Raw genomic sequence first — 21,969 nt, 5'->3', positions numbered from 1 at the left:
AAGATAGTAAGGCAATCCTGACAGCCTCTTTCAAAAATTTGAATCAACTAATGGCATATGAGAAGTGTGTGTGATGGAAACCGATCAGTCAATGCAATCAAAAGCAAAAGGACACGGTTGCTATTGGACAAGTTCGTTAGAAAGCCTGAAAGGCTTCATCTGTTTTAATGGAGACTCAACAGTCAAAAAAGAAGAGCCAGGGTTATCTACCTATGGGCTTTCTGATGCATCAATTAATGGAAAAGAAGAAGTGGTAGAGGATCCTGAAGAAGATAGTGAGGCAACTCAAACAGCCTTCTACAAGAATTTGAATCATGATTTGTCCATTCACTTCTTTGGTACAGATAGATTCCAGAAGAGTGGCGGAATTATGGGCTAAACATACGAACACAGCCACACATTTTGTGGATGCCAATGAGGACAATGATGATACTGACTGATGATATTAATCGGTAAGAAACTGAACCTAAGCCCTTTCAGGGTATGTGAAGTTGTTTTTGTGTTACTTTGGATGTTCAAGGCATTTTTCAACTCGCAAATTAAATGGATGTTGCTGTGATATCACCTGCTACAAATGCTTCTACATTTGATATGGTTACAGGAAGAGAACATGCATATGTTGGCTTGAAAAGATGATCATTTTCAAGACACACGTTGCAAACAAGACTGAGCCCTTTGCTTTCACAGATTCATGTGAATATAAATGTGGCTTGGTTTTCTTTTTACATCTCATGCAAATAATTATGAAAGTCCATGGTGATTGGTACATGGGAAGGCAAGAAGAGAAATACATGAAGCAAAAGTAGTATGCCCAAGCTTGGGTTAGTTGTGCCATTGCGTCCACTATGTGGCCATTTTTAGAGGCCTGTTACCCGCCTGTGCTATCTTATGCACCATTTTTCCATACATGCCTTAGCCTCCTGGTAATAAACATTTATGTTTTCACCTCGAATTCATTTTGGCGGTTTCTTGTTCTCAACCCTGTCAATACCCCTGATCCCCAATGTCATGCTTGAGTAGTAATTGCCATAGATAGTCATACATTTCTTACTATGTAATGGTCAATGTTACATTACGTTGCAGATTGGCCACATCTAATTGTTGATGGAAGCATGAAGTAAGACCTAGAGATAAACACAAACACACTGATGACAGCAAATTTTATATGCAACATAATTAGCCTCACATGCAACACTTGATAAAAAAAGGAGTTATCGATCTTGATAACAAAAGTGATTCAAGGGCACAATCTGTGCCATCGTACACAATTAATGTTGATTTCTTTCCTCTTCCATGGACCATTCTTCTTTGGGCAGTAGCATTTTTTGGGTTGTTGCAAGCACTTCTTAAACATGTGAAGTCTGATTTTCGGCTCAAATGCTCAGTTTAGTAGTGTCTGAGTTCTTCCTAAGCACATTCTTTTATAACTTTGTACCGAGTTTGGCTTCATAGGCAACCTGTAATTCAGGAAATTTAAACATTTATGTATCCGAATTTGAATCGGAATATGCTAATGACTATGACGCGATCGTTTGTATGTTTGAGTTTAGAAAGCCTGTCTGCCTAAGAGACATTTTGTTAATTGTTGGAAAATTTTCAACAGTGTGCAGCTTCCCAATGGTGCTTACTTGGTTATCGAAGAGACTGAAGCTTTGGTCTCAATAGATGTCAATGGGGGTGCTGGTATGCTTGGGAAAAATATAAAGTCTGCTGCTATCCTTGAAGTAAATCTTGCTGCTGCACGACAGGTGATTTGCAAGCTATTACACCTTTTGTGTGCTCTAATGGGATTATGGACGAAATACTGATGGTTTTTCCCAAACAGATTGCTGTTGAATTAAGGCTGAGAGATATTGGTGGTATCATTGTTATAGATTTTATTGACATGGATGAGGCTGGTGAGTTTATTCTATTCCTAATCTCTTAAAGATTTGACAGGATTGCTTTGAGTTAAGTTATCTACTACGGGTACAGGTCTTCTTTTTGCCATTTTACCTATAATAGGTTTTTGATATGAGGCAAGGACCTTAAAGTGTGGTGGAGGATGGCTACTGAAAACATCGTGGTGGGGTGGCTCTGCGACCTGGATCCCTTCTCAGCCCCATCTTCCTGCCCAACGTTGCCTCTTCATTCCCGTCATCCTACCTGCCCTTCTCTCACCATCTTGCTTGCCATTGCTTCCTTCCTACCCACCATCCTACACGTTCTGCCTCTATCATGTAAGGGGACAATTACCAGGAAAGGTTGTTAGGAGCTGTGACGGGCTGTGTGTTATAGAATAAACATGTACAGGGTTCAAGGGGGCATGATTGGATGCACATGTGTTGATACTGGCTAAGGCCAATTCAAGAGCCGGATCAGGTCATTTAATGTGTGTGAATATGGCCCAAAGCCAAGTAAGTTGATGTGGCAGGCATGCATTAAACTTAGTAAGTGATTATTAGATTAATCATCAAGGAGTTGTGCCAAGGCTGGGTGATGAGACAACAGCTCAATTCCCACACTTTTTCTCTCTTGCTCTCAGCTAAGCTATAATTCTTGAATAGAACCCTCAATCAGGCAGGAGACCCTAACCTGCTCACAACTGCAGCAAATGCAAAAAATAACTATACTGCTGACTGAAATTAGTAGTTAGGACAGCAGTGAACTTGCATTGTGCTGGTCAACCTGGCCATGTGGACTTCAAAAAAGTGCTCATGACTCCTGTACGGTGAGGAACAACTGCATTTTCTGTTCCATCCAGTAGCAACCTGTGTTAGGACAGCAATGTGATGATTAATGATCATGACGGCTTCAGCAGTGAAAATAGGAAACTAAGCAACATCCATGGTTTGTTTTCTTGCTGACACAACTGGAGTTTCTGTATGAAAGTCTGATATAGGGTTGCCACATCAGCAATTGGTCAGCCACTCTGTCTTAAGTTCTCTACAGGCTGTCACGACTGAGAAATTGCTCTTATACCTGTAAATTGACCCTTGCCGGCCTGGGACATCGGTGGGAAGTATTAATTTCATAGAAACAAGGGACGGGGGACGGGAACCGGAACGGGGTTGGGGACGGGATTGGGTACGGAGGTCGGCCAAAACCAGGGACCGGGGGGGGGGGGGGGGGGAACGGCATATTTACAAAAAGCATTTTCATGTATAAAACAGTTTTCTGCTCATTGCTTTGGACTCTACTGTAATGAAATATATAAACAAGCACAGTTTAAGCTTTAAAAACATCATTTTTCATTGAATTTTATTAGCATATCACATAACGAACATGAGATGAGTAAATGACAAATACAAATCGTGTGGATAAAAACTTTAACAATCAATGTATTGCAAAAGAGCATGCGTCCGAACTCCACCGTGACCTATCATTGGTCATGTGACATGAAAGCTTAAGAGTTCAAACTTCAAAGATAGGAACTAAAAACAAATGTTCAAGGAGAAAAAGAGTGAACATCGAGTAGTAAAAGACGAAAGACTAAAGTAGCTTTATCATTCATGACATCATGTAGGCCCTAGGGCGTAGGCTGCAGCTAGCTAGTTGCTAGGCTGTAATCAGCCATAAAGCAATATACAATACGAACTTTAGCATTGAATTTCCCAAATCTAGAGGAAATTATCATCATTTGGAAACAATGAGCATCTACAAGTTGTAGCAATAGGTCATGACAACCTATAGGCAGCTGGTAGCTGGATGCCAAGCTATAACCAGCCATAAACCAATATACAAAATGAACTCTAGCAAGGAATAAGGCCAAATCTAGAGGGAATCATCATCATCTCTAGCAAAATGCGCATCTGTAGCTCTTGAAGTGCTAGCCTCATGATCATGGGTGCCATTCATAGTCTCCATAAAACGAGTATGCTCCTCCTCTTGCTCCATCTCCCGTTGGGTAAATGGATCGGCGTGTGATGTAATACTTTTGCAAAGCATTCTCAAGTTGGCACTAACAAAGACTAAATCATTTGCTTTTTCTACTCCAAGGCGATTTCTCTTCCTTAAAGCAATATGATTGTAGGTGCTCCATAATTGCTCCAAGCAAGAGGACTGCTTGACTTAAGATACGAACAACCAACTTCTGTAACTCTGGTCCATCTAATCCAAAATCCTTCCATCACAAAGGTGCCCCAACCCTGCATCGGTCATGTGGAGCATTGGCACAACCATAAGAGTTTTTTGCTCTCCTATAGAGAGGAAGCTGATCTCTAATTTTGTGCTAGTATTAACATCAAGCACCATGCGCTTGAGAATTTACTTCCAATGGGGATTGACCTAAACATCATTTTCTTGATACTTACCCCTGAAACTCAGGGTCCGAAACAAATGTAGTTGAATGCAGAGGAGAGCTATAGGCATTCCACCTCTCAATACACAAATCATGCATATTCTCATATTGCTCAACATCAGGTACTAAATCTTTTAACTTCTCAATCATCCTATCCATTGTCTCGTAAACTTTGCCAATACATGGTTGTATACCATGAATGAGTCTCAACAACTGTACAATAGGCACATCCATTGCATCAAAATTTTTTACATTATCCCAAAATTCATTGCTCTCTGTATTTTCTCTGCATAACATGCCCACGAGAGTGATTGCCAATGAAGAAGTACTAAACTCATCGCTGACAAGCAACTGTCTCACTACACCTATGCACTCTTTGAGGCGTCCCAATATTAAAAAGTTGTAGGCAAACCGTGTGTCTGAATACTTTAACAACATCTTTCTTGATCTTTTTGTAAACTCATAGCGAAGGTATTGGTGATTTAAAATAAAAGTAACCATTTGATTTGCATCATGTATCACAAGATGGATCCATGATAACTCACTAATATCCTTTTGTAATATCCTTCAAAAGGTTATTCAAGAAATGCGCCATGCAATAAGAAAATGTGATATGCTTGTACAGTTCCTGAACAATGGCACTTGCTGTCCTATTTGTGGGCTCATCATCAATCACAAAACCAACCACCAAATTTGACCCAACAATCTCAATGGCTGCAAGTTGATCTGCGGACTTTCCGGTCCGTGAAGCATCATGGGATAACATAAAATACATGTCCCTCCAAGAATAAGCTACAATGCCATGGATAGACCTCTTCCTGTGTCACTCCATCCATCAGAATAAGTGTGACACGAATTTTCTCCCACTCTCTCTTTATGTTTGCTGCAGCTTGCTTGACAGTACACTTTTTCTTATGGAGCAAGGTAGTGCATAAAGTCTCAGAAGAGGGGGGCACATAGTTAGGCCCATACTCTCCAACCTTCTTCAACATGGCTCTAAAGTACTCCGACCTAAGAACATAAAATAGTAAACACAATAATTATCATGATGACATGATTTTAGAATAAGTTATAAGTTTATATTACATAAGTTATAACCAAGTTATAAATTTAAAAATTATATTATTTAAGGGGAAAAAAAAGTAAATAGTAAAGACTCCAGCATATCAATTTGTCAAGACTCAAAACTTGGCTGTATGAAAGTTAATATGGTCGTGGTAGAAGAAACGAGCCACTATTGAATCTGTCTCCTCTTTTTTGATTGGGTTCCAATTTTCCTCGAGAGTAGTCTGGCGTCTAATGGTTGAGGACGAAGGCACTGATGGTGAATATGGACTCAATCCAGCAACTCCATGTGGTGTGGATGTCACACTTGCTACTGTAGATGAAGCTCTAGGTCTATTAGCTGTTGCTACTGCTGCCGTTGCCGCAAGTGTAGCTTGATTCATTGCCACTTATGCACGCCTCGATGCAAATAGAGCCTCTTGTCTAGCCACATGATCTAGAAGCTCCCTTCTCTTCTCCGGGGTGACAATGGGACAAAATTGCACTTCCAATCTTGGATCATGCAATAAATGGGCCCTTACTTTATTTGCGCCACTCGTACGCTAGTGTGGACACAACTTGCATGATCAAGGGTATGATCCGCCTTCACTTGATGGGTGTTCAACATTTACCTCATCCCACCATGACCATGTGTCGGAGCGTTTGTCTCTCCCTTTGACTCGACAAGCCGGTCATGAAGAAGCCATGCTGGTTGCTCAGTTGCTCACTGTAGGACCTAGGTCCCCTTGTGACACTCCTGAATGAGGACATATCCCCCATTCTGCCTCCACGTCCTGCGCAGGTGTCCCGTCTTTGGATGGGGTTTTGGTATCTCGGGGGCGCGGGATAGGCATCCGCTGTTACTATGATTAATTTGTATATTTGTTAGTAGGCTCTGAATATGGTTATCCTTCTTTTTGAGATTTTGATGTATAAATAAGAAGAAAGAAAGAAAATGGAAACAAAACATGAAAGGAAAGGAAAGGCAAACACTGATAGAAAAGAATTAGGATATGGTTAATTCAAAAATTAAAGATGCTGAGGATATTGGGAAGACCATGTTGCTTCTCATGAGCAACATGACTTACTAACAGTCTCGTAGATAGGATGGAAATGCAATTAGAAATGTTCATGGAAACCTTGGACACTATAAAGTCACATTTAGCTATGTTAGTGCACCTTGTGCACATCTAGACTCAGATACATGCTCTGTGTTGAAGGATGTTGGTGGTGGTAGTTGGGATCCCATCACTATTTCCTTTGAGATTCAGCCCAAGGAACAACATCCAAGGATAAGGGATAACCTTGTTTTAAAGGTATGAAACCACCACACTTTAATGGGGAGGAAAAAGATACCAAAGATTACATTTTCATGTTTAGAAAAAAAGACAAGACTTGGATAGGCTAAAACATGCACCACAAGAATATCAAGTGCTTGAGGCTAGTCCATTTGTGGGGCCTACAACATAAAGTGGTTTAGAACCTTAAAAGAGACCAACATAATTATTGCAAATTGAGCTCCATTTGAAACCATATTTCTGAAAGAATTTCTTCGTGAAACTAAAATGGAAAGAAATTGGGAAGATTAGGATAAGGTCATAGAAAGGGATCAACCCTCATTGACTTATATTGTGGTGTGCTAGGGGATAATCCTCAAACGAGATGGAGTTTATGACTTTCATAAGACTAGGGGTGTCATTTGGGCACTAGATGAAGCTTGTAAAAGGGGAGCTGTAAAGAGATGATTAAGTTCACATTAGTCTATGAAGAGAACTACACACTTGAGTACATTTATGAACCTCATTGTTGTAAAACCCAAGTCTAAGGAATTGGGCATGTTTAAACCTACAAGACACTTCTAGAAGAAAATTAACCTGCACTAAGGGAAAAGACCCGTCAACTTATGTAGAAAAGCAAAACGTTGGGGTCAAATTGAACAAAGAAGATTATCCCAAAACAAAGGTTGTTTTTTTTCTTGGGTTCATTTGTTTGTCACCACTAACTATGCCTAGATCCAAGTCTAAGAAATTGGACACATTTAAACCCACAAGAAACTTTAGAAGAAAATCAACTTACCCTAAGGTAAAAAACTTCAACTTATGTAGAAAAGCAAAACATTGGGGTCAAATTGAACAAAGGGGATTAATACAATTACCTTTTACGAAAAAAAAAATAAATTGAACAAAGGGGATTATCCCAAAGACAAAGAAAGAAAAATTTTGGTTTAATTGTGCAACACAATCACTTTGCTTGGATTTGCCCAAAGAAAAAGGAGAAAGATGATAAGAAGTAAAAGTGGCCATGATTGTAGATGTGTAGAGCCACACATGTAGAAGATCAATCCATGGGCTTGTTCCATTCTCTTGTTGTGAGATGTTTTTTGTTTCATCGCATGATGCTTTGGACACATGCAAGAAGTGCTCATGTACTCGTGCTTAAGTGGATAGGTCGTATTGAGATGGTTGGTGGGGTGTAAGACAATAGGTTGTAAATGCACAACTCACAAAAGATGAGAGAACTTAAAGGTGGAAACTATCCTCTAATCTTATATTTATAGGAATAAATATCAGATTATACAAGGTTTAGGCTTCAATAGCCCAAGCTATGTAGAATAGAATGTGCACTGTGTGTCCGGGGAGCATGCCCATACCCAATCCAAGACAGTGTCGATCAATCACGATAAGCCTTCACTCGAACTTGTGCACTTACGAATGCTCGAGTCCACACTCTTTAGTCGAATTGCTCATGCTTGCACCTTCTTGTACTCATGAGCTCATGAATGACTCGTCAAGAGAAGATCTTGATCACTCTAGTTCAGGTCTTGTTGAGAAAAGTAGAGACTTGATGTTGTTGATATTTATTTGACAAGTGAGCACCGAGGAGTTGCTTTAAATAGTTTAAAACTCTTGAAATAAATTATAAAGTAGGCCCAACCTTCTATAATGATTACAAAATTGGTAAAATAATTAGATCGCACTTTTTGATGATTAAACTAATAAATTAGGGCTATTTTGAATGTCTAAGGCTTTGACCAATTATATATCTATGGTCTAGGAACACTTCAAATAAGGTTTCAATTCTTTCTATTGCCAAAAGAAGTGATGGTGCACTACACATTGGGACGAAGAATGTTGTGGCTTTTGTGGTATATGGTCAGCCAACAAGTAGAGTTATTGGTGCTTTGTGAGGAGTATTACCCATACATTACAATCTCTTATTGCATCACTTAGTGTTTGAATAGTTTTTCAAAGGATACCTTCAAGTTTTCATGGGTGGAGCCAATTACTATCAAAGCTAGTGAGATTGTCACCTTTGTGCTCAACCATTAGTTTGTTTATTGAGCAAGCCAAATTAAAAGGCCTAAATCACGGCTAAATTATCATGAATTTCAGCCTAATTAACTATAAAAAAACAACAAAATTTTTTTATTCTTCATTAAAAAGGCATGGTATTTTGGTAGTAAAACAAATGCCCAAAAATTTAAGGACATGTTGTGGGCACTCATTGTCTTTATTAAAAATCAGAAAGTAGTACCAAAAGTTAGACAAACACTTGAGAAATATTGGCTTGCTATTTTCACTACTTGAAGGGAGCACCCAAAGAGCAGTAGACCACATTTTAGCAAACAATTAAATTCAGCTTAACCAGTTAATTCAACAAGAAAATCTCGCATACAACTAAAGCTAGTGTGCTCGTGCACCACACACGAGACTTGTTGGCTCCAAAGCTTGGTGCCCCATTTAGTATTTCTTTAGATTATGGATGTATACTTAAAATTGATTACACATTTCTTTTTTTCAGCGATTTCTTGTGACACAACTGATCCATGGGTGCACAATGACCTTGTCACCTTCAATGTTGGCCTCGAACCAATTATAGTGTTTTCAAAAATGCAAATGAACCTTTTTGCTTGCCAAACCCTAAAGATTAGGACCAACATTTGAACCCATAGCAGAGAGCATTCGCCTTGACAACTGTCTTACATAGTTCCCATGCAATCCCATTCCGTTTATCTCATAAATAGAGGAATTTCTCACGACGAAACTATGAGAATGCGATTTTCTTTGCGACAGTTGCCTAGAAAATGCACTAGGCTTGAGATTTTAGAGGAGAATTGTAGTACTATAATAAACTGTTTTTTTGATGTTTAGTTCAAAAATCAGCAGCACACCTTGCTATAACCAGAGATACAAAGTTGCCTAGTGGATTCCCTATGCCAAGAGGAGAAAATTGGTTGCTATCCACACTCTATCCATGCCGTTGGCTCATATTCCATGGCTGAAACATGCAATTTCTGCAAAAGCAAATAAGAGAAAAATGAGCGTTTCTAAATTTTGGTAATTGAAAATGAGAGAGGAGGAGCCCAAAATAGCCAAGATAAGCTTGTCAAATGAAAAATAGGCTGCTTCTCAATTAGATCTCGGTTTTGATTAAGGGCTAATTAATGACTTAGTCATTAATCATAGGTAAGTTGCTTATCATTGGACCAAACTTAAGCTCAAGGCTTGCTTTATAACCCAAGTGCCCTAATTGAGCCACTTATTGGGTGAAACCTTTAATGTAGCTTAATTCTAAGATATACAATTTCAATTCAATAAAAGTTTCATGTTGCACCTTGTTACTTTTGTGTTTCTCTTGTACCACATAGTTTGTATACTCGTTTATTGCATGCTAGGTGTGAAATCCTTCATTGCATGTGCAATGACCACCATGCTAAGCTATGGGTACCCATAGTTGCCTTTATACGTCGTACGGAGAGGTTCATACGGTATGAACCGTACGGTACGTATCCGTATGAAATTTTGGGACTATTTGGGCCACGTCGCTTGCGCGTCATCGATCCCGCGTCACACGTTTTCTGCGCCTCCACTTTTACTTTGCTTGCTTGCGTGGCTTTTTTTGGGGGGTGGGAAGCCTTGGATACCTCACTCCACCCCCTTTTCTAGCCATGCACTCCCCTCCTCAGTCCTCTTTGGATTCCTTCTAGCTGGTAGCCCTCTCTTTGACCGTTGAACCCTCTTTGAGTGTTTGAACTTTGACCCTTCTCTCATCTACAAAAGGTGCTCCTCTTCTCCATGCTTCTACACCAATTTCGCAAGTACTTGTGACTCACCATTCTCATCTTCCTCTCTTGGATCTTGATTCTTAAATGGACTTGTGATTTGTCATTCTCGAATCTCACCTCCCATCCCCTCTTTTCCGCACCCTATCGAAGCATTTGCCATTCTCAAATCTCATCTCCCATCCCCTCTATCCCGTACCCTATCAAAGCATTTCCAATTCTCATCTCCCATCCCCTCTCTCTCACTCTTGCTCTTTTAACTTTACCCCAACCCTCAGGCCTTGTGGGACCTCTTTGAGGAAGAGGAGAAAGAAGAAGAGAGTGAAGATGGAAAAATCCTTGGAAGGGTCGAACCAAAGCCTAAAGAACCAAAGTCCAAAGAGTGAAAAAAGACGAATAATAAAGCTCTAGGAATTATTGCTTGCGGATTGTATGACGATGTATTACACCATATCTCTAGCATCAGAGATGCTAAAAAGACTTGGGATGAGCTTTTGACAGGATCTTTAAAAGTCAAGCCAAAAACTCTAAGGTCAAGTTGTTAATGCAGTTCTATAAGCTTGACATAAAAGACAACACTTCAATGACTATGCATATTAACAAATTCAAAAGTCTAAAAACTCAACTTGCCACTTTGAAGAAAACAATAGATAAAGATGAAGCCATTGCTGTACTGCTTACTAGTGTAAACCAAGATCCTTATGAAAATCTGGTGTCTACTCTCAACAATGTACCTAATTTTTAATAGAAAGATATTGAGCACTCTCTTCTTGATGAAGAGAATAAACAGAAGAATGAAAATGCAAAAGATGGTGTTCCATCATCTAGGGAAAACCTCTTATACACCAAAGGAGTTACTAGACCTAAAGAAAGAGGCAAAGGATTTAGCTTCGACAATAAAGATCGGATGACATGCCATTATTGTGGTAAGAGTGGCCATGTAGCTCCTGAATGTTTCCACCATAAAAGAGCATAACAAGTATAGAACGGTAACCATCATTAAAATCAGTTCAAGAATGAAGAAGATGCTTCCGCCATCAACAATAACTCGGACAGATTGTTTTGAAGAAATTATCTTTTCCATAGTGGATCTTATGTTTTTCCATAGCGGATTTTGTTTCCCTTAGTGGATTTGCTTTGTAAAACAAAACCCTTACCAAAGATGTAAAGTTTCAAGCTTTAACTTAACTAGGTTGCCTATGAGTTAGTCTCCCGGGCCATGTCATCATGTAGGGGGAGGAAAAAGCCAGCAAGGGTAGGAACTTATAATTTGAGAGGGAGTGTTGAGGATAGCAAATGATGCTTGATATGTATATCCATAGAGACTCGATATGTGTCCAAAAGAGGCTTGTCCATTAGTGGCTTTGTATGGAAGATAGCCATATGATGTATGCTCCAGGAAGAGATGTCTTGAATCCTATATGCACATTGAGGAGAGTGGAATAACCCAACTACTATAAAGCATTGTATTTGACTATCACTTTTAAGATGAGTAATGCAATATCATGATGCTTTGTACATTTAGTTAGTGTCATTGTCATTGTCAGTCTCTTACACAAGATTGTGTTTATGAGTCTAAGCTTCCATCTTGTAACCTAATTCACTTGTGTAATAGTTAGTTCATGTCATTATGAATCTAGTTTACATCTTTTAATCTCCATAGATGCCATACTCTAGATCTGTCTTTTAACAAGATTACCTTACTAAAATCATAGCAGCTAGAAATGTTAGAAACGTTTAGAAACGAAACGTCAGAAACATGTTTTGTAAGTTTTCTTTCAAAAGGGGGTAAAATAGGAAACACAGGTTTTTTTATATAGGGAATTTCAATAGTTTTGACTGGGGAAAGAAGTTCTAAACCTCCATGTACCTCTCTCTTAAACAAAGAATGGCTAATTGAGCTTGAGTATAAATAGAGTCAATTGAGAATAATACATTATACGTTACATATCCATGATCCATTATTGACTTATCACTTAAGTCAAAGTTAGTCTAAGCTATACTATGGTTTAGAACTCAAACATTATGATTCATACATATCATACAAAGAAAATTGAAATTAACATGTAAATAGCCTATCTATAATATGGACTGAGTCAAGTTGTAACATCATGATTCTCATTTCAAAAGAAACTGACAAAATATCAAAATCGAGAATGAATCTTAATATATCATAAATAACTCACAAATGAGACTAAAGTTGTATAATATTTAAATCTAAAGACAAGAATAGATACTAGATTGACAAAGTCTAATAACTAAATAAAATCACAAAAAAATCAGTCTCTTATCCAAAATCTCGAGCCCTTACGAGTCATTACACATCATCATTATCATGTTTAACATTGCCCAATAGTTTTTGTAAAAAAAACCATGTTTTGAGTTTCAACTCACAAAAAAAAAAAAAAAAAAAACCCACGTTTTTGACTCTCAGAAACGTTTCATACTTCAAGAAACGTTTCGTAAGTTTCAAACTCAAAGAAACATGCTTCTTAGTTGCTATGAATAAAATTTAGGACTTATGTGAGTAGTTGATGAATGTAGATGAGTATTATTCTGACGCTGAAATGATTTCTATGACTCTGAACTGTTTGCCACCTTCTTATTTGGCCTTTCATACAACATTGAATTTCACAATGTGGGTTTCTGCTTTACCATTTACTTTTCTTTAGTTGGTTAGCTTATTGCTGCACGAAGAGCGAACAAGGAAGAATAGTGGGGTGGATGTTGTAGCTTTTGAATAAGCTTTTATGGCAAGATAGAAGGGCAAGGGCAATTAGTCCAAGAATGCTCTGCAGAGTTGTTGAAGTTTTGAAATTTCACATAACAACAAGAAGTAGGGGGGCACGAAATCCATGAAGGGCAAGTACCATTACTATGAAAAGCCAAGTCATTATATCGAGAATGTAAGAAAATGTAATGCCAAGGAGAAAAAGGAGTTTGGGATGGCATTTTCAGATGCATGTTCTACTGTTGCTGCTACAGAGTTTGTATCCTTTGTCAATGACCGTGACTACTATTTTTATACTTACAGTTATGATTCTTCTTAGGTAGATAGAGCATTCAGCTCTATAGAGGATGCTAGCACTTGGTTCTTTGATAGTGGTTCTTCTAAGTGTATTACATCTTGTAGGGATTTATTTACTTCTGTTGTTGTAGCTCTGGTTGGCAAATCAGTGGAATGTGCTAATAATGCATCTTATCCTCTTAGAGGTGTTGGAGAGCTTATTTTGGAGGCCATTGATGGCTCTACTCTCCGTTTGCAAGATGCTTTGTATGTGCCATGAATAAAGAAGAATTTGCTGTCCATTTCTTCTCTAGCAAAAGGTGAAATGCAAATCATTTTTGATGATGATAAATGCATGGTTAGGAATAAGGAGTTCTTAACTTTGGTACTCACTAGCACATCATATCATGGACTTTATGAGTTAAATGCTCACGCGGTTGATCAGTTAGTTTATTTGGCATCTACTCGTATTTTTGCTATGTCAGAGGTAGAGTTATGGCATGGTCTTATGGGGCATGTGAATTATGGTAGTTTGATGCTTATGTAGCATACTCAGATGTTGGAAGGCTTACCTCTCTTGGAGAGACCTCTTGAGCACATATGTGAGGGATGCATTTTGGGAAAAATGCACTTTCCTTGTGATGTTGCCTTTAAAGCTAGGAGTAGGTTGTAAATTGTGCATTCAAATGTATGTGGACCCATGCACACAAAGTCATTGGGTGGATGTTATGACTGTGTCACCTTCATTGATCACTTTATACATTTTTGTTGGGTTTATTCATTGGTTAAAAAGTTAGAAGTATATGATGCATTTTTTGGCTTTTAGTGCACTTGTGGAAAATTAATTTGGTTGTGAGATTAAGACCGTTTGTTCGGATCGATGGGGAAATATATGTCTTCATTGTTGAATAATTTTTTGAGGCTAAAAGGCATTGCACATCAATATACTACTGCATATACTCCAGAGCAGAATGGGGTTGCATAAAGGAAGAATGAGTCACTCATGGAAATGGCGAGATGTATGCTGAAAGCTAAAAAATTGCCACATGGATTTTGGATGGAAGCAGTTATGTGTGCTTGTCATGTTTCACATGGGTGCCGTACTAAGGCATTGAAAAATATAATGCCTTTTGAGGCTTGGAGCAACGATAAACCTTTAGTTGGTCACTTTTCGTACTTTTGGGTGTCTTGCATATGCTTATATTCCCAAAGTATTGAGAAAAAAGTTGGATAATAAGACTGTCAAGTGTATATTTGTGGGGTACATTAGTGAAAGTAAAGGATACAGATTGTACAATCGTGTTTTGCACAAAAGCTTTGTGTTTTGACATTTTTGTTAAGGATTTGGTGTTTTTTGGGTAGGAAGAAATGGTATGGAATTGTAAAAGTGCATGGGAACATGTTTTTAGGCTATGTGCACACAGTTGTGCATGTCTTGGTGTGTGGAAAATTTTGGGAAAGTGTAAAGTTCTCCTTTAAAAAAAAGCAATGTGTCTATTGCATAGTTCTATGTTTTTCAAATAAAGTGGTCGTCATGATTTTATTTTGTTTATAGAAGTAGCTATTGGAGAAGGTGCAAGAACATGTCACATGTAGAGATGTGGCTATACTACACTTTGGAGCCTATTATCGAGGATTCTCAAGAGGGTGAAGACCTAGACAACAAGGTCTAAGGGGCAACCTATGTAGTTTATTATGATTCCTTGAGTGATCCTCTCTCACATGGAGACAATTTTATTCTCCATTTTTTTTGACATTTTTGTTGAGAATTTCGTGTCTTTTTGCAAGGAATGATCACCTTGTTACCAAAAGGTGATTACACTGTCTCTAGGGCTGCATGCTAGCATCTAAAGGATTGGCTTCAAGAAATCTTAGCAATCCACTTCTGACAATTTGTCTTTTTTTTGTCCAGCTTTGCCAATACTCTTCAAGCTTTGGTGCTAATCAGAGGTTGAATCCTTAATGTACATTTCAAGTTGACCTGAACTAGGACTTCACAAAGTGCTCATTAAGGGACAGAAGAAAAAGCTTCTCCACATGTTCTCTGTCTTTGCAACATTACATCAGCTTATTTTAGTGACATGTGCCATCACATTAGTGATCACACATGAGATATAAATAAATCCTTATGATGGGGCCTATGATACAAACCTATTTGCATGACACATTATATTTCACATCAAAGGGCGTGACATTTCCAGATGACATTATGCTCTCTGTCACTCCGCTAATGGGGTTAGTATTTATTTAAAAATATGAAACACATGAAATCTTACCACACACATAGTAAACTCTGATGCATATATACTGTTTATGCATTGGTAGTGCTGTCAAAAGAAGGTTGCAACATCTTGAAGGTGCTATTTAGGCATGCATTACAAAAACATTACGCAATAGGATATAGGGTCTGTGTTGGCCATTTGTTTAGGCTGTTGCAGGTGACATTTAGGAATGCATTACAAAAACATTATGCATTAAGCTATGGAGTCTATGTTGGCCCTTTGTTCCAGCTGCCGCATGTCATTGGATGGTAGATTATGGTTCTCTCACCCTTGCCATGGTTCTCTGAGCATGGGCCCTTAAGAATAGGTTTAAGTGGACATTGTGTCAACTTGGCATTAATGAGTAGGCCTTAAGAAGCTGATGTTTCTGTGGCATTGTCTACTTGGTTTTCGCATTATTGGTTGGTTGCATTATCCCTCCATGCTTTGTTTTACACCTTAGCATCAGTTAGAGAACTGCAAGTCAGGGTGTGGTTTCAGTTGGCATTGTTGGATCCGTTTTGCTCACTCTCTTTAGTCTTTTTTGCAAGTTTTGTGGTTGGGGGTCTCGGGCATCTAGTTAAGGTATGGACTTCTTATAACCATTTTGGAGGCTGCTAGCTCTTTTAGTTCCATTACTTCAAGCTTCCAACTTGGCAATCTCTGTGTAATAGCAGTAGATTACAGCTTGCGAAAACCAGCTGTTAAAAAGTGTTGGAAGTGGAGGAGGAGAGAGAAAGAGAGAGTGAACACAAGATAATGAACAAGCGTGAGCAGTGTTGAGAAACCCTTCACCCTTCACCCGCAGTTTGCGTTTTTGTGTTTCTGCGTTTTGCGTTTAGGGTTTGCAGCCCCAAAAAGGGGCACCATCTTAGACTGATTGTGTCTATTTATAGGCCACTCTCTCCTTGAGTTCTCATGGCCGATTCATTCAGTCCGTCACCTCTTCTCTCCAGCCTCTCCACTACCCTCACACCCCTTCAGGAGGATGTTGCGGTTTGTGGTTCGTGGTTCGTGGTTCGTGGCTATCTTCATCATCTTCCATGTGCTACAGCACTCTTGTCCCCTTGTATCACATTCACCCCATGATTCAGAACTTCATCATTTCATTCATCAGAGTTTCTTCTCTCTTCTCTTCTCTTCTCGATGTTTGCTGAGCTCACTGCGTGTTCCTCCCTGCAAATCCTACTGCCTCGCTAGTATGTCATCTTTTGACATGGTATCAAAGCTAGATCTGCTCAAACAGCGGCAAAGATCCTCCACTCCAGTGAAGGCAAAGACCTGTGGCGGATTGAACATCCACTTCTCTTCTTCTTCCGCTGCATCAAAATCTTGTTTTTGTAGGTTTCAGGTGTTTTCAGCTTGCTGCCCACACCCATTTCATAGAGGACATTGCAATCTCAGCTATCCCTTGTTGTCATCTATAGTCTGGCACCTGTTTACAGCACAATGATTGTTGCTGATCACTCTCCATTCAAAAAACAATCTTGTTTTTGCAGACTCCAGGTATTTCAGCTTGCCATTGCTATCTACAACAGTGTGGCACCTGTTTCTAGCCTACCCACACACTGTTCGGAGTTGATTTCAGCATATTGACTGTTGTTGCTGGTTTTTCCTCCGTTTTTAGTCTTTCTCTCTCCTCACCTGCATTTGTTGGTCACATCCTCCTCCCACTGACAACTCACTTCGAGCCCTTCCACTGTCCTCCCATGCGGACATTGTGGTTCATGCTTCACATTGTTCTCACAGCCCTTGAGGAGGACATTGCTGTTCATGGTTCATGGTGGCTGACCTCTTCCTTCTTCAGCAAGGCACACTAGTATCCATGGCTTCTTTACGAACAGATGACCGGACTACTCGGTGCTCCTACCGTGGCATCACCGGACGAACCACCGATGCTTGCCGACTTGGACCTTGGCTCCCCACCCCCCCGGAGTATATGCATCTTCCACTAGGCACTCCTTGTGCCACCTCTCCTTTCTGGGCTACAGAGAACGTTCTGCATCGGCTCTCAGAGTACTATGGTCAAGGCAATAAGACGCATTTGATGCGCAAGTCCTTTCGAGCACATGGAAGATCGATTCGCGCTACGACCTCCTGGAGATTGTGGCAATGCTAGCGAGAGTCTTCTGTCACTTATTTTCTGGTATAGTGGTTTCTAGGACGTACGGATCTGCAATTTGCTCCATCAAGAGACAGTGATTGTTTGATACCGTCTCCTCGTTAGTCCGCTCCTTCGAAAGACAGTGGCTGCTCGACTCCTTCCTCTTCTTTGGCTACCCAGTCCGCTCCATTGAGAGACAACGAGTGTTGCCCACCTCTTGCTCATTCTGAGTCCCACCCTTCCCCACCCTCGACTACTCAAGTTCGAGAGGCTATCTCTGGAAGCTCTTTGCTAAAACAATATTTTTGACATGAAGTATACATTTAAAAAAAGAAACATCCAAAACCTTGGAATAATATTTACCATGAACAACTTCCTTGAGACTACAATTTGAACAAGCAACTTAAATAAGGTTTAAGTGTGCTTTAAATCTTATGGGTGTGGTAAGAATAATGGAATCACCTTCGTATGATAACACTACATCTCATATCGTGCATCAAACAAACGATAAATTTGAGCTAATAGTCACATTAATGGAAAGAGTAGACGTAGTTTGTAGTGCCTTCTTTCTTTTAGGAACAATTCATGACATTCTGTTAATGGCAATTTTCTATTTTTGTTCTTGAATTCACATGCTCTATAATAACCTTTTGTGTTGTGTATTTCTGTGTTCTAAAAGGAAATACTTATGTGGATTTAGACCTTAACTTGTGAAAAACATTCAAGTATAGAGTTCTTAATGAAATAAATTCTTGGGCGAGGTGTTGACATAAACCATAATTGCTTGCGTTTTGTGTTTAGAGTTTGCAGCCCTAGAAAGGGGCACCATCCTAGATTGACTGTGCCTATTTATAAGCCAGTCTCTCCTTGATTCCTGACGGCTGATTCATTCAGTGCGTCACCTCTTCTCTCTAGCCTCTCCACTACCGTCACACCCCTTCAAGAGGACATTGTGGTTGGTAGTTCATGGCTGTCTTCATCATCTTCCTTGTGCTACGGCACCCTTGTCCCCTTGTATCACATTCACTCCATGGTTCAAAACTTCATCATTTCATTCATCCGAGTTTCTTCTCTCTTCTCTTCTCTTCTCCATGTTTGCCAAGTTCACTATGTGTTCCTCCCTGCAAACCCTACCGTCTCACTGGTACGTCATCTTTTGACAGGCAACAGTTCCACACTGAGAAGAAGCAAGTACTAGAATGATAGAATGAAAGTGTCATAGGTCTTAAGTAAGTTAGACCTATTCCTAACTCAAGTAGAGTTAATTTGACTCTAGAACTAGCTCTAAAAGTGGTGACATAACTTATTAATGTAGTTGCGTTCACACTACAAACCAACTATCTAAAACATTGGGCATTGCTCATAGAATTGGCAAAATCTAATACCTCTTTGCAATGCCAATGTGCTAGAAGTACATGAAGATCAATCACCAAAGGGTAGCAAGTTCAAGGACTTTCGAAAAGCCTCAAACTTCTCACGAGGAAGTGCTTTGGTAAGAATTTCTGCAACATTCTCTTGTTTAGGAACATACATCAAACTGATCTCTCTTGCATAGCATCTCTCTCTGACATAATGATAATGTAGCTCAATGTGTTTCGTGCAAGTATGAAACACAGGATTCCATGTCACTTCAATAGCACTCTAGCTGTCAAAAAGAATGGGTGTAGGACCCTTCAAAGAAATCTGTAGATCAGCCAATAATGTATGTAGCCATACACAATCCACTGCTCTAGTGAAGGTTGTCTTGTACTGAGTCTCGCAAGATGAGGTAGCCACTGTAGGTTTGTTGTTACTTAGCCATGAAATGCATGAGTGACCCAGAAAGAAACAATGTCTGCTAGTAGGCTATAGCAAGTGTCATGGATCCTCGTGGGTCTCACCTTCATGTGTCATGCCATCAACCATCTCAACACAATAATATAACACAGGATAGTACCATAACTTGATATGCCACACGGCAAATAGACTACTACTTTGGGCTAGGAGCCGCCCCCATGACCAAAATAGGGCACGGTACCGTGATACAACATAATGTGTCACAACAGCCCACCTTGATATCTCCCTCCAACAAACAAGGAGTTTACCACGTCATCGTGGCTTTTTTGGTGCTCATGTAGGGTCGCATACATGAAACCCTTTCATCCCATTGTTTGCATCAAGAGCCCAATTTGAATCACTATTAGCTTGTAGAGGGAAGTCTCTCCCCTTTTGGGAAATAATAATGCATTTGAATGAGCACCTTGCAGAAATCTGGGGATTTGCTTAAGAGCTTTCATATGTATGGTACGTGGGCTATGCATATACCTACTCACCTAAGATACTGCATACCAATGTCATGGCATGTGTTGCAAAGATAAATAAAACAACCAATAGCTTTGATGTAAATTGCAACATTGTCATCTCTTCACCATTATGTATAGACAACTTTGGCTCCATGGGAGTGCACATAGGTTTGCAATGTTGCATGTTAAATCTATGTAAAAGATTGGCTTCATATTGTGATTGTGACATGATGATGCCATGCTGATTTTGGATGAATTGAATCTTCAAATGGTAGTGTGGGCAGCCCATATGTGACATAGCAAATGCATGTTTCAATTCAGCCTTGAAATTTGTAATTTTATTCTCTTTAGGTCCAGTGAGTAGCATGCCATCGACATAAAGAATGATAATCAGCATTAGTCTGACTTAAACAGTCTCTATTGAGCTAAAAATGCATTAGTTTGACTTAAATAGTCCCAAAACATGCTTAATTAATGAGAAAATCTTATTATTTCAAAATGAAATGGGATCCTAGAGAGTAACTGTGTCCCACATGTCAAACCCTATTTTTGGTGTCCCAAACTTTCTATGAATCAGCATGCAAACCACCACTCTACCCTGAATCTGGTTTTTGCAGGTTTCAGGAGCCATATCTTTGCTGGTTACAGCTTGGTCAGAGCTTCCCTTTGCCATGTGCTACTATGTAGCACCTGATTCCAGTTTCCAACTCTATTTGTGCGCCGTCGCTTGAATCTTTGGAGCTGTTGCATGCATGTAGAAGCTATCACTTGGTACCTTTGAGCTATTGCCTATTGTTTGCACCTTGTATTTGTGTTGATGTCATTAGTTGGACTTGTTGCCATTAGTTAGACACTGATGCCATAATCCAAAATCTGTGTTTCTCGCCTTGAGCTCTCGCCTACACTTCTTGCATGGTTATCTGCTGTTTCCAGCTGTCGCTGAATTTTTCTCTCTCCTCACGTATCTGTGTTTTTGTTCTTTGTCTCTCCTCACTACCTATTTGCATCAGATCGAGGCTCTTTGGCTGTGTTTATTGTTGTTCAACACATGAAGGCTGACTTGATGGGTTTCAAGATCGGTTTCAGAGTAGGATACACTCTCCAACTCATAATCTCTCTCTTGATGCCAAAGATACAAGAGTTCGAGGTTCTGTATGCACTGCATAGTGTATTTGCTGCATGAGCATTGTATATTCAATAGTCATTCACTTCATTATTCATTGTATCCACCATCTATGAGTTGTCCTAACCCTAACTGTGCTATGTGTTTATCAGTTTGTGCTTTGTCGTACAATTGGTTTTGTCTTTTCTGCATTTAGAGTATTTTCTCAGACGGTATCACAGCTAGATACTCTTTGAGAAACCTTGGCCTTTGATTGGGACGCTTATCCGTAGAAGCAAGAACAATAGAAGGATCGAATGACTTTCAATGCATTCTCACCACCGCTTTGCACAGCCAAACATGGATAGAAACGATTAGAAGTGGAGCTCCCAACTTCCTACTACCTGATCCCACATGGGTAAAGAACCATCGGACTACTATGGAGTCCACAGACCATATTAGATTTCCATAGTTAAGTATGATCTCATTCTTATGTATAGGGTTCAAGAGCATGTTGAAGGTAAGCTTGAGTTATCTCCTTTTGATTCGGTGCACATAACTAATGATCTTGCAGGACCTTTTGAATGTCCACTAAGGATTGGCCATTCACAAGTGGAATGTGGATCAGATTATACTTCACTTCTATAGTATTTCTTTTCTCCAATGTTAGGTACAAATCTTATTATGTTAGATTCTATGCCAACTGATTTTGTATTTTCTGTTGGATCGGGAGCTTCTTGTGAAGAAAGAACTCTTCAAAATAACCTTTGGTTTTTGAATAATAAGGAAGACGTATTTTTTAATGAACTTAAAACTAGGTAAGAAGTT

At 39.4% G+C, this 21,969-nt stretch overlaps 1 protein-coding gene across 5 annotated transcripts in view; it reads left to right on the top strand.

The window, feature by feature from the left end:
• The window catches only part of RNEE/G (RNAse E/G-like protein), a 209,779-nt gene that overhangs the window by 70,241 nt on the left and 117,569 nt on the right, over positions 1 to 21,969 (top strand). For 4 of the 5 annotated variants that reach the window (XR_015689056.1, XM_087669129.1, XM_087669128.1 and 1 more), the window contains exons 6-7: positions 1,604 to 1,748; positions 1,826 to 1,898. Coding sequence is in view for 3 of the 5 variants with exons in the window: in XM_087669129.1 (XP_087525255.1) it covers positions 1,604 to 1,748; positions 1,826 to 1,898 (218 nt within the window). In the remaining 2 variants the exon portion in view is untranslated. Of the gene's footprint in view, positions 1 to 344; positions 453 to 1,603; positions 1,749 to 1,825; positions 1,899 to 21,969 lie in introns of those variants that run through there. The other variant, XR_015689057.1, reaches the window with a different exon arrangement.

The sequence above is a fragment of the Lygodium microphyllum genome, chromosome 3 (assembly GCF_053477565.2).
Source record: "Lygodium microphyllum isolate KBCC chromosome 3, Lygodium_microphyllum_v1.1.10, whole genome shotgun sequence".
NCBI classification, from domain to species: domain Eukaryota; kingdom Viridiplantae; phylum Streptophyta; class Polypodiopsida; order Schizaeales; family Lygodiaceae; genus Lygodium; species Lygodium microphyllum.
Note: the sequence above shows the minus strand (reverse complement) of the source record. Positions and strands in the feature narration are given on the sequence as shown.